We start from the raw sequence: 14,343 nt of genomic DNA, 5'->3' as shown, positions 1-14,343 counted from the left end.
ACCAAATCTAAATGATGATGATCGGTAGCTTAGGACACAACTAATCTTTATTTTTGTTAAATCAAAAGAACATTTTAGAGTGAGACTTTGGGCTCAAATAAATATACATTAAAAAAAAAAAAAAAAACCTCAATTGATCTGGTGGTAGAGATCATATTCATTCATGTTTATCAACTTCTGACAGCCTATACAATTGATCTAGCCTTATTCTGTCAAATTATTACCTGCCTCCAAATCCATATATGCCCATTCCTCCAATTACTAATGCCAAAAAGGAAAACACCCTTTTCAATCTTTGATGCAGGTCCTTTGCACTCAATTAATTCCATCACAAGGACAACTGATCATGTGCTCGTAATCGTTCATATACTTTTGTTTATTTTATTATTTGTTTGGAAGATTTCCTTCACTTTTCCACACAACGAATATTTGCTCATTACGCTAAAGTGATGATGATACTCACCACATTTTTATCATGGTAGGATGAGTTAGTATCTACAAGTAAGTAGTGAATAGACATAAATCCTAAACTTTAAATTTATTTAAAAGTGATAAATAAAATGATGAACATTACCAATATTTAAGGGTAGCGAGCAAATACGTACCATACCCAGATTACCTTTCTTAGTGCCATATCTTGGATTAGTCAGCATCTACAAATAACCCAAAAAACAATAGACCCTTTTGAGAAGGAAACGAATATCAGTCAACAAAGCAAACCATGGAAAATTTGGTCGGTTTGACCACAATTAAACGCAAAAAAGGTTAATTAAACATTTTTTTTTCAACTGGTCTCATTTGATAAAAGTGGCCACTGGTTAATTAAATAAACAAATCTGAGATGTATACATGTGAAGTAGGGAGGAGAATTCTCTCATTTTCTATTCTTATTCTCTTTCTTCCTCTCTTTTTACATATTATTTTTTGTTCTATTGTCTTTATAAAAAAATTAATATAAGAATTTAATGTGTTAAAAGGGGAGAGAAGGGAAGAGAGATTAGAAGGGGAAAAAATCCTCATCATGTGAAGTAGATTAGAGACTAATGATTATCTGCATGCAACAATATTCTTTGGTACTTTCTGTTTATATATAATAATATTACTGGGGAGTTGGAGTGGTTAGCATATGTTAGTTGGAATTAAATTCAACAAAGTGAGATTGCATTTGAAGATTTTCCGTCTTAATTATTATCATCAATTTTTAATTCCCACCATCAACTTTCATAATTGCTGCTTTAGACTCTCATGCATGATTCTTGTCATCTGATTTTTCCTGTAGCTGTCATATGAAAAAAATTATATAACACTACATTCTACAAACAGCCTCTGTATAACACGTTGCATGACTCTATATACTGAGTGTTCGTTTGATAAACATTTTAGTTTTAATTTTTAAGTTTTACTTCTTGTAGTTGAGATATAAAGAACGTTTATAAACGGGAGTGGTGAAGAAGGTTGGTGAGAGTAAAGAAAATAAATGAAGAAGAACACATCTTAAAACGAAAATTAAAAATTGAAAACTAAATAGTTATTTAACAAACCATATATGTGTGTGTGATTAATGTTAGGGAAATTAAATTTGTTAAATCATATAACGTGATTGTTGATGATTGGATTATTACTTAAGTGTTGATTAATGTGTTTATTATCTATTGGTGAAACATTACATGATTTACAAATTTAGTCTAAAAATTAGGTCTACCTGGTATTACTGTGTGTGTAAGTATGTATGGAAAGATGGCAGTGAGTGAGAACAATATTTCGTATGTAGAGAGACAAGGTGGTTTGGATTTAGATAGAAAATTAAAGCAGCCTACTGCGTGCATGTTGCTCCTGCATCAATGCCATGATCTTCATAATAATGTATAACCAAATGCTCAGTTGAGTCAATTTTGTGACATGCCACCACAAGCAGCTAGACATAATTAACAACTCAATTTTGTATTCGAGAATATTTCCGTATATTTCATTCTTCTCTGTAGGCAAGTATTTTAATAATTACAATTTTTATAAGAACGTAATTAAAGACTAACTTTACAAGAACTCAATTATGGAAAAGAAAGAAATTCCCCACGGACCAGATAATTAGGCTTCCACCGACCTTCTTTCTCAAGTTGGTGCATAAAAGCATTTTCACTTATGTTAATTTGACACGAGTAGATCATAATTCCCAAATCCAACCCAAAACACACCTCCAACTATTTTTGGGTCGCCAAGGCTCATCAGTCATGACTGGTGCCGTGTCGATTTTGCGTAAAAGCCCAACTGGAAGAGTGGCACAAAAAAATTGACGCCTGGGGACCACCACAACAATCAGTTGGGCTTCGAACGGTAACTTGCCACGTGGACATCTCAAACATCCATTTCAAATTCTCACTTCAATTTAACGGTTCTTTTTAATTCCGTAATACTAATTTTTAAAGATCGACTTTGCAAAAATCAATTAAAATTAAGGTCGTTTAGTCATCGAACTGTATAAAAACATATAACAAAATTGGTAAAACCTTACGAAATGTCTATGTATTTGCTATAATAGATTGACTAAACGACCTTATTTTTAATTCATTTTTTTGCAAACATGATATTTACATAGTGATTCATAATATGACTAGTTCTGATCGTAAGCACAAAACTCTGGATTCAAACACGAAGAATTTTAAGTTGGAGTTCTTACTCATCCTTTAGTAGCCAATCATTCTTCTTTATAAAAGTCGAGTATGCTAGGCAACTTGAAACTGATAGGAGAGGTCGCGAAACTATGTCCAAGAAGGTAGACGAAAATGCATCCCCGACTACTTAAGCTTTTTCGAGGCACGAGTGAAGAGAAGTGACAAGGAAAAGAAATCTTTTCCGTACGGACCTAGCACCTCGAATCTTAGTGAAGACGAACCTAGCACCACAAAACTTGGTGAAGATTGGCCAAGCACCACAATTTGGTTTGGGGAAGAAAAAAAAAACATAACTCAACAAAGCATGAAAAAATAAACATAATCCAAAAAAGCATTAAAAACACAATAACCGAACCATTTACTGCTTCGCTCTAACCCTCTAATCTAGAAGAGAGAAACGTAATTCTAATAAGAAGTATATATATCTTTTATCACATAGCAGAGATATACATAAATAAAAGAGATACATGCCGCGTTACAAATAACTTTTAACTCTAATTTACCAAAAGAACTTCATCAAAACGAGTTCATGCAAATGATATTGTTGTCTCTCGCGTCACATGACGATGAACTCTTGATATTCAATTTTTTTTTATCGTAATTCATTTACATGGACGGGCCACAAGAGTAGGGTCTTGTTGATCGTACGGACGCATGCTATATATGATCGGACGGTGCATGCAGAAAGACCACACGCATTGACATGAATCTTGTGATTAAGGTTGGAGATTCCTTAGCTTAGCTGTTGTGTATATGAGTGCTGCAACTAGTTTCCTCCATAGCCCGCGGAAGTGCCCAAATGGTCAGACATCAATGTGACCCCATGTTTATTGGAATCAATTGCTACATACATTGCTAGGTTGAGGTTGATATAAGAACACGTTCCTCCCTAAACAACCACTTCTTTCATCATTTGTGATGATAACTGTGTTGTTGGATTTAGAGAATGAACCAAACAACTGTTCACTTGCATGGCTTCATTTGCGTAATTAACGCTTCAGTGAGCCTGACAGACTTCAAACTACTACCTCATATGAATAATTTAGAAAAAAATGCTATCTCATATTTTAGTGTACTATTTGAAGTGGCAAGTAATATATAAATTTTATGTCAATTAGTAAGTTTATTTCATTTGAGGCTGGTTATAGATACACAAATGTGGTCGACAATTATAATTTCTATAGCATTATTCATAATTTAGTAATTAATTTGAGATACTGAAATTTGACTACAACAAAGCATTTAAACTTGTGTGATTGAGTAATTTGGGTTGAGTTGGTGGAGTAAGATATCGAGTAATTTTTTTCCCAATTCAAGGAACGGGAACTGGAGACAATAGTTGATTCATTTTTTACAAGTGAATAGTACATTCTTTAGTCACCAATACATTGATCTAGGCAAGTGGCTTTATCACAGTGATAGTACATTCTTTAGTCACCAATACATTGATCCTACCAATTTTTTAATTCCCGCCATCAATTTTCATAATTACTGCTTTAGACTCTCATGATTTTTGTCATTTTTTGTTTAACAAACGATATTATCTACACTAAGGGGTAGAGAAGTGAATTAAGCCCCATATTGGATTAGCAATAATAATGTGGTTTAAATTCGCCATTAGCGAAAATCGAATCTAAGACATCTCACTTACAAGTGAAGAGAAATATCACTATACTGTAGTACTAAGTGACTAATATCACTATACTGTAGTACTAAGTGACTATTTTTCCTCTACTTATTATATGCAAGATTATAACACTACTTATTCTCTATCTATGTAAGGCACATTGGATGCCTGCATATACTTAGGGATCATTTGATAACAATTTCAATTTTAACTCTTAATTTTTTACTTCTTGTTCTCGAGATATAGAGAAAAGTATATAACTATGAGGGATGAAGGTTAATGCTAAGGAGACTCTTTCAAACTCACTTCACAGTTTAACGTTAATTCTTATACCAACATCATAAAACATTTTGTCAAAAACATGAGGCTACAGAGAGTCCATGGAGAGTCCAAATTTGACACAATCTCCTTACCATTTCTCAAATGGAGAAGAAAACATAAGAGGGAAAACTTCTTAAAACGAACTGGAAACAAAATAGTTATTTAACAAATCATATGTGTGTGCATATGTATGTATGGAAAGATGGCAGCTGTGAGTGAGAACAATATTTCGTATGTAGAGAGACAAGGTGGTTTCGAATTAGATGGAAAATTAAAAGAGCCCACTGCGGGCATGTTGCTCCTGCATCAATGCTATGATCTTCATAATAATTTATAACCAAATACTCAGCTGAGTCATTTTGTGGCATGCCACCACAAGTAGCCAGACATAAACTCAATTTTGTATTTGAGAATACTTCCGTACATTTCATTCTTCTCTATAGGCAAGTACTAAATTTACAAGGAACTCAATAATGGAAACGAAAGAAATTCCCGGCCGGCCAGATAATTAGGCTTCCACTGACCATCTTTCTCAAGTTGGTGCATAAGAGGCATTTCTACTTATGCTACTGAGATAGCATTTTTTTAAACATATTTTAGTATACTATTTGAAGTGGCAAATAATATATATTTTATGTCAATTAATAAGTTTATTTCATTTGATGCTGGTTATAGATACACAAATGTGGTTAATTAATTTGAGATACTGAAATTTGACTATTACAAAAGCATTTATACTTGTGTGTGATTGTGTAATTTGAGTTGAGTTGGTGGAGTATGATACTGAGTAATTTTTTTCCCGACTCAAGGAAGGGGAGCTGATTAGGGAAGATGAGTTGATTCCTTTTTTTATAAGAAGCGATAGCACATTCTTCAATCACCAATATATCATTTTAGAGATAATCGCACAAATATGCATAAAAGTAAACTTCTAACGGTTGTCACAAGCAAGCACCTCCGTACTAGCACAAGTACGCCGGTATAAATCTGCCACAAAGACCGCAGACGCAGCAAACCTATACCAAAGCACACATAATGTCATCCCCAACAAGCAAGACTACAAAAATCATCACTGACAAGAGTTGCCCCATCACTTGCTAGGTGAGACATCACTCACTAGCTAGGAGGAGAGGCTGGTGCCGATCTCTTGCTCCGGATTGGGGGAGAGAGAGGACAATATATCCTTTATTGTACTTATCCACTCAAGCTTCTGAAATTGAAAGTTGAAACAACAATTGTGGATGCAAATTTCTTCCTCCTTGTTCTTGGACAAAATTGTACATACAAAACAAACAACACCTTAGGTCAAGGCCAAGAGCCTCACACGCCCACGATGAATTTAGGGGGGCTTTGGCCGAAGAACCTCTGATACCAAAGTTAGAATTTTGAGGGAAAAGTGTTTGGAGAATTTTGAGAATTTAGTAAGAGTGTAGAACTTAGGTTTTTAGAGAAAATAGGGTAGTATATATAGGGCATGGCCGGTCCCATTTGGAGAGATGGTGACTGGCCCCTTGTGGCATTTTTGGGTGTGATTTGTAGTTAATTAGCCAATTAATAGATTAATTAGGTAATAAATCAATTAATTAGCTAATTAATATAATTTGAAAGGAATGTTTTGGGGGTTACCTTGTGGAGAAGATTTGATGAGGATGGATGAAATAAGTTTTGAATAAATACATATTTTGGGCACTTTTATCTTGATTGTGGGATGATTGTCCATTGCTCGCACGTAGGAGTTCCGATGTTCCTTAAGGGTAATTTTGTCCTTTTTACTTTAGAATCCACGTGTCGCCTCCATATTTTTCTTGATTATTTTTTGCTCGACAAATGCCCCCACACGTGCTGGGCTGCTCGCAGGAAAGGGCAACAGGTGTAGAGATCTCCAACTTTGATACAGATTCTTACTTGGACTTAGAATTAGATTATTCTAGGAAAGGGAAATAAATTGCCTCCAAAGCCTATTTAAGCCTACCTTTAGTAGGGGGTTCAATCAACTTTGGAGGGCAATTATTTGTCCCTACAAGAAAGAGAGAAAACTAGTGGATATTTATTCCCCCTCCCCTAGCACTCTTCTTTGCTTGTCCGTGCAAAGAACCGTCTTCCATTGATTTCTTTGTCTTCTCCGTACCGCATCGATGTAAGAAAACTTAATTCTCCTTGTCTTCTTCTTAGGTGGTGCTGTCACAGGGTAGTCGTCAAGGTGGTGCGGTGTCGGCTGGCAGGGGTCAGGAGTCGGCTTGGCATGGCCAAGAAGGTGGCGTGGCATGGGCCATAATTTGGGCTACCTCGTTTGGGCTACTTGCCAAAAATAAGGAAACTGCTTGAGTTTGATTTCTCAGCTGTTGTAGATGGAGCAGTCAGATGAGTGAACTGTTGAGTGCAAAGTGGTTGATGCCCCCTGACTATTCACTGCCTAGTTGGTTTTCAAGCATTTGATCTTTTGAGTTATGTGGCTTTGTCGCACTGGAGAGCTTACCCAGATGGGTGTCGGGGAATTAGTTTACCCTATCGCACTGGAGGGCAATTGGTTTACCCTATCGCACTGGAGAACACTGGAGAGCAATTACTTTACCCTCTCGTACTGGAAAGCAATTAGTTTACCCTCTCGCACTGGAAAGCAATTAATTTACCCTCTCACACTGGAAAACAATTAGTTTACCCTCTCGCACTGAATAGCAAACCCAGATGAGAGTTTGAGCAATCATTGTAGACAACAGTTGAGCCTGGCTTATGAATAACTTATTGAATCTTCATTGAGAATACAAAAATGGATCAACTGTGCTAGAAGGTAGAAAGTGGTGATGGAGATTCTGAACTTATTTGGAAAAGCCCTGACGGGGTTCAAGAAGTGATAGAGATTTCCCCTGCTTGTGTAGGCCGTGTCGTTAACCTGTTAAGATACTCATCACAGCGGCCCTCATTTGTCAGCTTTTCAAGGTATTGCTTCCACGTTTGGCAGCCATTGGTAATGTGGCATGGTCCTTGATGGAATGCGCAATACTTTGTCTGATCTAGCCTAGTAAGATTGCCCTTCATGGGTGGCGGCAACTCGAACCAAGGTTCTTTCTTGAGTTTACAGAGAATTTGGCCGATTGGAACTGAGAACTTGGTGAATGTTTCAGGTGTTGAGTCTTCTATGGTCGGGGAACATTCCATGCGCTTATTTTTCGACTCATTTTTGTTGGACTGCTTTGCCTCATCCCATAGTGCGTGCTTCTCTGCCAAAGCATACGAAGCTGCCAGGGTTAGTTCTTCTCCCATGATCAATTTTCTGAATAAAGGGTGTTCGGTGGGAAGCCCATTTCTGAATACTGCCATTGCTATGTCTTCGTTGCAGCCAACAATCTTGGTCTTCTCCGCTTTGAACCTCTTGACGTAGTCGGTAATTGTCTCCCAATGGTCTTCTACGATGTTGAAGAGATGGTCGGATGTCCTTTTGATTAAGTGATTAGACGAATACTCCTTAGTGAAAACTAAAGAAAGTTTGTTGAAACTCTAGATTGACAGCGAAGGTAGGGTGTGAAACCAGTCTTGCACCTCGCCTTGTAGAGTTATGTCAAAAATTTTGTACAAAAGCGCGTCGTCATTCTTGAAGAGGATCATGGTACTGCGATAGTGCTTAAGATGTCGATTCGGATCTTTGTCTCCCTTGTACGGAGTGAAATGAGGCATAGTGAACCCGTGAGGGGGATCTGTGCGCTTAATCTCATCCATGAATGGTGACATGCTTATGTTCGTCATGTCTCATTGAAATGCATCGCTAGCAGCCTCGTTGCACGGGAACTTGCCCAATTATGAGCCTGTCAACTTCTTCTTAAATTTGCCTCTGCTAGGGCAATGGAATTTTTTGCTGCCCTTGGTCGTGATCTATTGGTCTAGGCCATTCTTCCTTATGCTCGACTTGTCTATGTCGTGGCTGCGGTGCATATGGGATGTTTCTAGTGAGCAAATAGGTTGTTTGCAGGTTGCCGGTTGAACTTGAGTCAGATTGAGTGATTACTTCTCTCCATCCACCGTGCTGCCTACTCTAATGTGAGGTGTAAAATACTTCTTACTAGCCTAGTTATGAATGAACACTTCGCCTAGAAGGTTATCCATGTTGATAATTGAAGTGTGGCCTCAACCATGAAAGTATGCTCGACCATGGGCTTGATCAGAATATACGCCCATCCACGCGCTAAGACAAGAGTATACGCTATCCTTAGGACCCAGGTGGGAGCGTACGTTGCTAGAACGCTTAGATCATGACTGGTTGAGAGGTTACTTGCCGGGATGCTGCTGGAGAGGTTCTTCGTCTACACTTGTCCTACTTCGGGACACCTCGTCAAGGGCACTTTGCATCTCGGTGCAATGCAAGAGCTGATTTACCAAGGTCGTCTGATGTGCGAGGGTGCTCGTCAACTCTATAACTTCTCAAGACAAGCGTTGTTTTCCATTTGGGTTGGAAGAGCTTGGAATGAATGCGTCTCTTTGAGCAGTGTGGTAGACTCCGGGCACAAGATTTGAGTTGGGAAATGTCAAATTTGCGGAGAAATGTGATGGAAATGCCCCCGGCTCAATCGTAGGCCCAGATATTTGAAGCCTGAATGGTTGAATTAATTTTGGACCGATTTGGGCTACTTGGAAAGCCACGGGAGCAGGTTGGGCCACTAGAGCAGACTGGACTGTGGGAGCAGGCTGGGCCACGGGAGTGGGCTGCTCGGCTTGTAGCGCATGTGGGTGCGAGGCTAGGGCTTGTGTTGCTAGGGCAGCAGCTTGGGCTTGCTGCTGCAAAGTGGCGTAGGCCTGAGTTGGTAGCTGCGTCTCTGCCCCTTGCTCACCGTGGGCTCGCTGCCATGAAGCTGGCCCACTCTCTACTGCCATAGTGGTGGTGTTCCTTGGTGGCAAAGTTGCTCGTCTTGCCATCATGTTGAGCCTTGTGGATTGTTGTGGTGGGGCTACGTCTCATCCTCCATCATTCAATCCAGATCTTTAAACGTAGGAAGTTTTATTCGTTGTGGTTTCCAAATTCCTTGTCATTATATTTTTCTTTTATGTTTATTCAAAGAATTTTATAAAAAATTCTAGGAAGCAAAGCATACAAAAAATCTACAAATGAATGAGAAATTAGTAACGTTGAATGCGAGTCTTCTTCGAGAGTGTGAATCAAACTCTCAATGAAAGCACAAATTTGTTGATGAAAATTTCTTCCTCCTTGTTCTTGGACAAAAGTGCACCTACAAAACAAACAACACATTAGGTGAAGGCCAAGAGTCTCACGCGCCCACGATGAATGGGAGGGGCTTTGGCCGAAGAACCTCCGATGCCAAAGTTAGAATTTTGAGGGAAAAATGTTTGAAGAATTTAGAGAACTTAGCGAGTGTAGAACTTAGGTTTTTAGAGAAAATGGGGTAGTATATATAGGGCATGGCCGGTCCCCTTTGGAGAGATTATGACCAGCCCTTTGTGGCATTTTTGGGTGTGATTTGTAGTTAATTAGCCAATTAATAAATTAATTAGGTAATAAATCAATTAATTAGCTAATTAATATAATTTAAAAGGAATTTTTTGGAGGTTACTTTGTGGATAAGATTTGATGAGGATGGATGAAATAAGTTTTGAGTAAATACCTATTTTTGGCACTTTTGACTTGATCGTGGTATGATTGTCCACTGCTCGAGCGTAAGAGTTATGGTGTTCCTTGAGGGTAATTTTGTCCTTTTACCCTAGAATCCACGTGTCACCTCCATATTTTTCTCGATTATTGTTGGTTCAACAACAATCAACTATCGACAAGAGTTGATCTTTGGCTGTGATGTATGAGGTAAATGTTCTAACACAAGTGTGGATGCAAATTTCTTCCTCCTCGATCTTCGACGATTTTGCACCTACAAAACAATTAACACCTTAGGTTAAGGCCAAGAGCCTCACGCGCCCACGATGAATGGGGGGGGCTTTGGCCGAAGAACCTCCGATGCCAAAGTTAGAATTTAGAGAGAAAAAGTGTTTAGAGAATTTTGGGATTTTTGCCAAAGTGTTGGAATTGATTCTTTGATGAGAATAGGTGCCTATTTATAGAGTTAGGAGGTGGCTAGGGTTTTTAGGTTTAATTTAGGTTTAATTAGCCAATTTATTTGGCTATTTAAACATAAAATGAATGTTTTGGTGGTTTTTGGAATTAATTGGCTAGTTAATTAGGGTAATTAAAAAGGGAAAATGGTGGAAAAGGTAGAGAATATGATAGGCTCTTTTTGGATGGGAATGGTCGGACCTTGGTGTGATTTTGGGGTGATTTGGTGATATAAATAGCCTTTAATATATTGATTATATTAATTGGTTGAGGATGTTATGGAATGTTTGAAATAAATGGCTAATTGAATAAGGAAAAAATGAGGTAAAAACATATATGAAATAGGTTTTGAATTGTTACCCATTTTGGGTACTCCTGACTTGGTTGATGGATGATTCTCCACTGCTCGCGTGTAGGAGACCCGGTATGCCTCGAGGGTATTTTTGTCCTATTTTGTCCAAAAATCCACGTGTCGCCTAGTGAATATTTTTGGCTCCACAAATGCCCCCACACCTGTTGGGCTGCTCGTAGGAAAGGGCAGCAGGTGTAGAGATCTTCTTGCTTTAGGAAACATAGGATTGCTTCTTATTTTGATATTGATTCTCTCTTTAATTGGAAATTAGGCCCTTCTAGGAAAGGGAAATAAACTTCACTCAAAGCCTATTTAAGTCCACCTTAAGTGGGTTATTAAATCAACTTTGGAGAGCAATTTATTCTACCCCACAAGAGAGAGAAAGTTAGAGGATATTTGTTCCCCCTCCTCTAGCAATCTTCTACATCTTGCCCGTGCAAAGGACCGTCTTTCGTTGATTTCTTCATCTTCTCCGTGCCGCACCGATGTAAGAAAAATTTAATTTTTCTTGCCTTCTTCTTGGATTAGTGCTATTGCGGGGCAGCCGTCGGGGTGGTGCAGTACGTCGGCTGGCAGGGGCCAGGAGTTGGCTCGGCATGGGCCGAGGAGATGTCATGGCAGGGACCACTGCTTGGGCAGGCTTAGCTTGGCTTGAGCCAAGGGCAGCTTGTGCGGCTGGGGTCGCGGATTGTGGCGCTGGGGCGCAGTGCTAGGCGAGCCGCATGGCTCATGTCCTTTGGGCTCTTGGACTTGACTCGGGCCAGGCTGGTGATTGAGAGAAATGAGGAGATTGTGGGCCTCATGGGTTGCTGGAATGTTGGGTATGCAGGCCTTCTGCCTGCTGGAATGCTGAGTACCATAAATGTCGTTGGCTGCTTAGTCCTCTTCGCTGAGAGAAATGTGGGCTGCTCCCGAAAGAGGAGGTGAGTAGAATCAAGGCAGATGCATTGGCTCGTCCAATCACTGTTGTGGATCTTGCTACAAGTGAAGGTAGGAAAAGGGATCTTCCCTGCCTGCTCAAGAGATGCCGGCTGAGAAAAAACCAAAGGCTTCTTTCGCTCGCACGGGTTCGCCGACTGCCTTCAGGCTTGTGATTGACTTGACTTTTTCCAAGGGGACGAAAAATGAGGCTGATAGATCTGATCATGTGGCGCCTTTGGAGAGGTTTGCTATTATGAAGAGCGATAAGGTTGACTCTGCTGCTAAAGTGGCATCAAGGCCCATTCCTTATGTTGTTGAGACTAATTCGCCTGCTGGGAATGAGGAGACTGCTCACGTAGGCAGCTGTGAGAAATCCATTAAGCCTGCTTATGGGGAGGCCGCTGAGATCTATGTGCTTTTGAAACCAGATCTCTTGAAAACATGGATGCTTGTGCGAAGTTTGTTGATCGCGTTAGAAAGGTGTTTGCCCAAGCTCGTTTGCGAAGCATACGACCCAATTATAGAATGACTTCTCTACTTGCTATGATGCAGATATAGCAAGGCTACTAAGGAGACGGCAAATACTATGGCAAATTCTGAGCTCGTTGCTTTGAAGGGGTCTCATATGTCTGCCCCCACTCCTTTGCATCTTGGGACCGTTCGCCAAAAGATCGTTGACTTGAAGACTAGGCTTGACGCGATCCAAGTTAAGCATGAAAGTGCATAGAAGGAGATTGGATGTTACATACCTCAGATTCAAGATCTTGAGTTTGCAGTTTCTGAGCTTCGTTTCGCTGCTTATGCTAAGAAGGTAGTGGATGAGCTGCAGCGCGTCCGTGTTAGTCTGCTTAAGAAGAATGAGCAGCTGAAGGGTGAGAATGATGGGCTTGAGGTTTTAAGACCTTCTCTATTTCTCCGGAAGACTTGCTTGCTTTTACTTTTAAGGCTTCCATTGGTGAAGTAGTTGGAGAAGTTAGTGCCCAGGCTGGGCAGTCGGGGGTGAAGCACCGAATGATGCCGCTGCTAAGAGCGTTACGGCTGCTGAAGGTGTAGCGACCGAGTAGTCGTGGGATGTCCAAGCTGGTGTAGTGTAGTATTCTACGTAGCCTTTAGGATTTTCTTTGTTTTTCCTTGTAGATCTTGTTTTTCTTGAACTCATTCGGCCTTTGCTAGTTGTTTATAAACATGTTTTCCTTCATCTTCGCTTCTTTTGTTCACGCTTTAACCTTTAGACTTGATAGACCAGTGGCAGGCATGCTACTTTTTTATAAGCAGACAAGCTCGCGTAGCCTATGCAGCCGTATGTGTTGGTGTAGAACTTTGCAAAGTTGTTAGCCATAGGGTTGGCAGCCGGATGCCTTACTTACAGAAGCAGACAAGTCCGCGTAACCACTAGGCTGTTAACCTTGACTTTCTTCAATTCCGTAGGTTGTTCACAACACTTTAGGACTTGGTGTAGGTTGTTCCGCGCTTGGCAGAGGTGAAGCTTATCGACTACGTAGCATGTCGGCAGTGGATAAAACTTCGTATATGCACGCTAGCTTGTTTAACCTTTCACAAGAATGCGCAGTTGTATAAGTCTAGAGCGGCTTTACTGCTCGAAGGGCAAGCCGTAGGCAGTCTTCCGGAATCCGTAGGCTACCTTAGTGCATTCGGTAGCAGCTTTAGGGTTCCAGGGCAGTCGTCTGTAGGGCGTACTACATAATGTGCCCCCTCCGTCTCTAGGGCCCGGTTCCCTACGGATTAGGCCAAGAGGCTTAAAATCCTTCAGTTAGCTAAGCCTTGAAAAAGACCATTGTGGCTACTTCTAGGAATCCCGGCGCAAGCCATCGTGCATCTAGTTATACTAGGGCAGCCAGGCTCATCCACGTCTGGATATTCGGAGTGTAAAGTTTATCCTCCCGTCTTGGAGAGCTAACCCATATGGGTGTCGGGGAATTGGTTTACCCTCTCGCACTGGAGAGCATGGTTGGTCCCTCGGGGGGCGCAATTCCTGCGATGAGTCCCTAAGAAGGGCGCATTCTTCTTTTGAAGTGCATGAATGATCAGTTGTTGTAAGCATGCAGCCGAGCCAAGTTGTGATTACTTCTGAATTTCTCATTGAAAAATGAGTGAAACGAACGAGAACTTAACTGTAAGGTAGGAACTGCATAACAACTGGATAGTCCTCAGTTTGTGAGGTGGTGCCCGTCGAGCTATTTTAGTCTTCAGGCTTTGATGTAGCAGGAGGTCACACATGGTACTTCCTCATATTGTAGGCGTTCCACTGCTTTTCGATCTTTTTGTCGTTTCATGGTGGCGAAGATGTAATTACTCTTGCCGCCTACTCTGCTGAGCTTGTATGGACCTTCCCAGATGAGATCCATATTTTTGGATGTTTCGGCCTGCCTATTGCCTTGAGGAT

At 40.3% G+C, this 14,343-nt stretch overlaps 1 protein-coding gene across 1 annotated transcript; it reads right to left on the bottom strand.

The window, feature by feature from the left end:
* Positions 1-7,458: 7,458 nt before the first annotated feature.
* LOC103441748 (uncharacterized) lies at positions 7,459-8,358 on the bottom strand. The gene is made up of 2 exons (XM_008380446.3): positions 8,144-8,358; positions 7,459-8,050 (listed from the first exon to the last, which is right to left on the bottom strand). Exons 1-2 carry the CDS (start codon positions 8,356-8,358, stop codon positions 7,459-7,461), a joined length of 807 nt encoding a protein of 268 aa, XP_008378668.3.
* Positions 8,359-14,343: the final 5,985 nt, after the last annotated feature.

Source organism: Malus domestica, chromosome 08 (genome assembly GCF_042453785.1).
Source record: "Malus domestica chromosome 08, GDT2T_hap1".
In the NCBI taxonomy this organism is placed as follows: Eukaryota; Viridiplantae; Streptophyta; class Magnoliopsida; order Rosales; family Rosaceae; genus Malus; species Malus domestica.
This window is presented reverse-complemented; position numbering and strand designations above follow the sequence as displayed.

What these genes read in the sequence shown, in the direction of transcription:
- LOC103441748 (XM_008380446.3), bottom strand. Translation starts at nt 8,358, where the DNA reads ATGACGAACATAAGCATGTCACCATTCATGGATGAGATTAAGCGCACA. An exon ending in CAAGGCGAGGTGCAAGACTG is followed by an intron (nt 8,051 to 8,143) that starts GTTTCACACCCT and finishes CTTAATCAAAAG; the next exon opens with GACATCCGACCATCTCTTCA.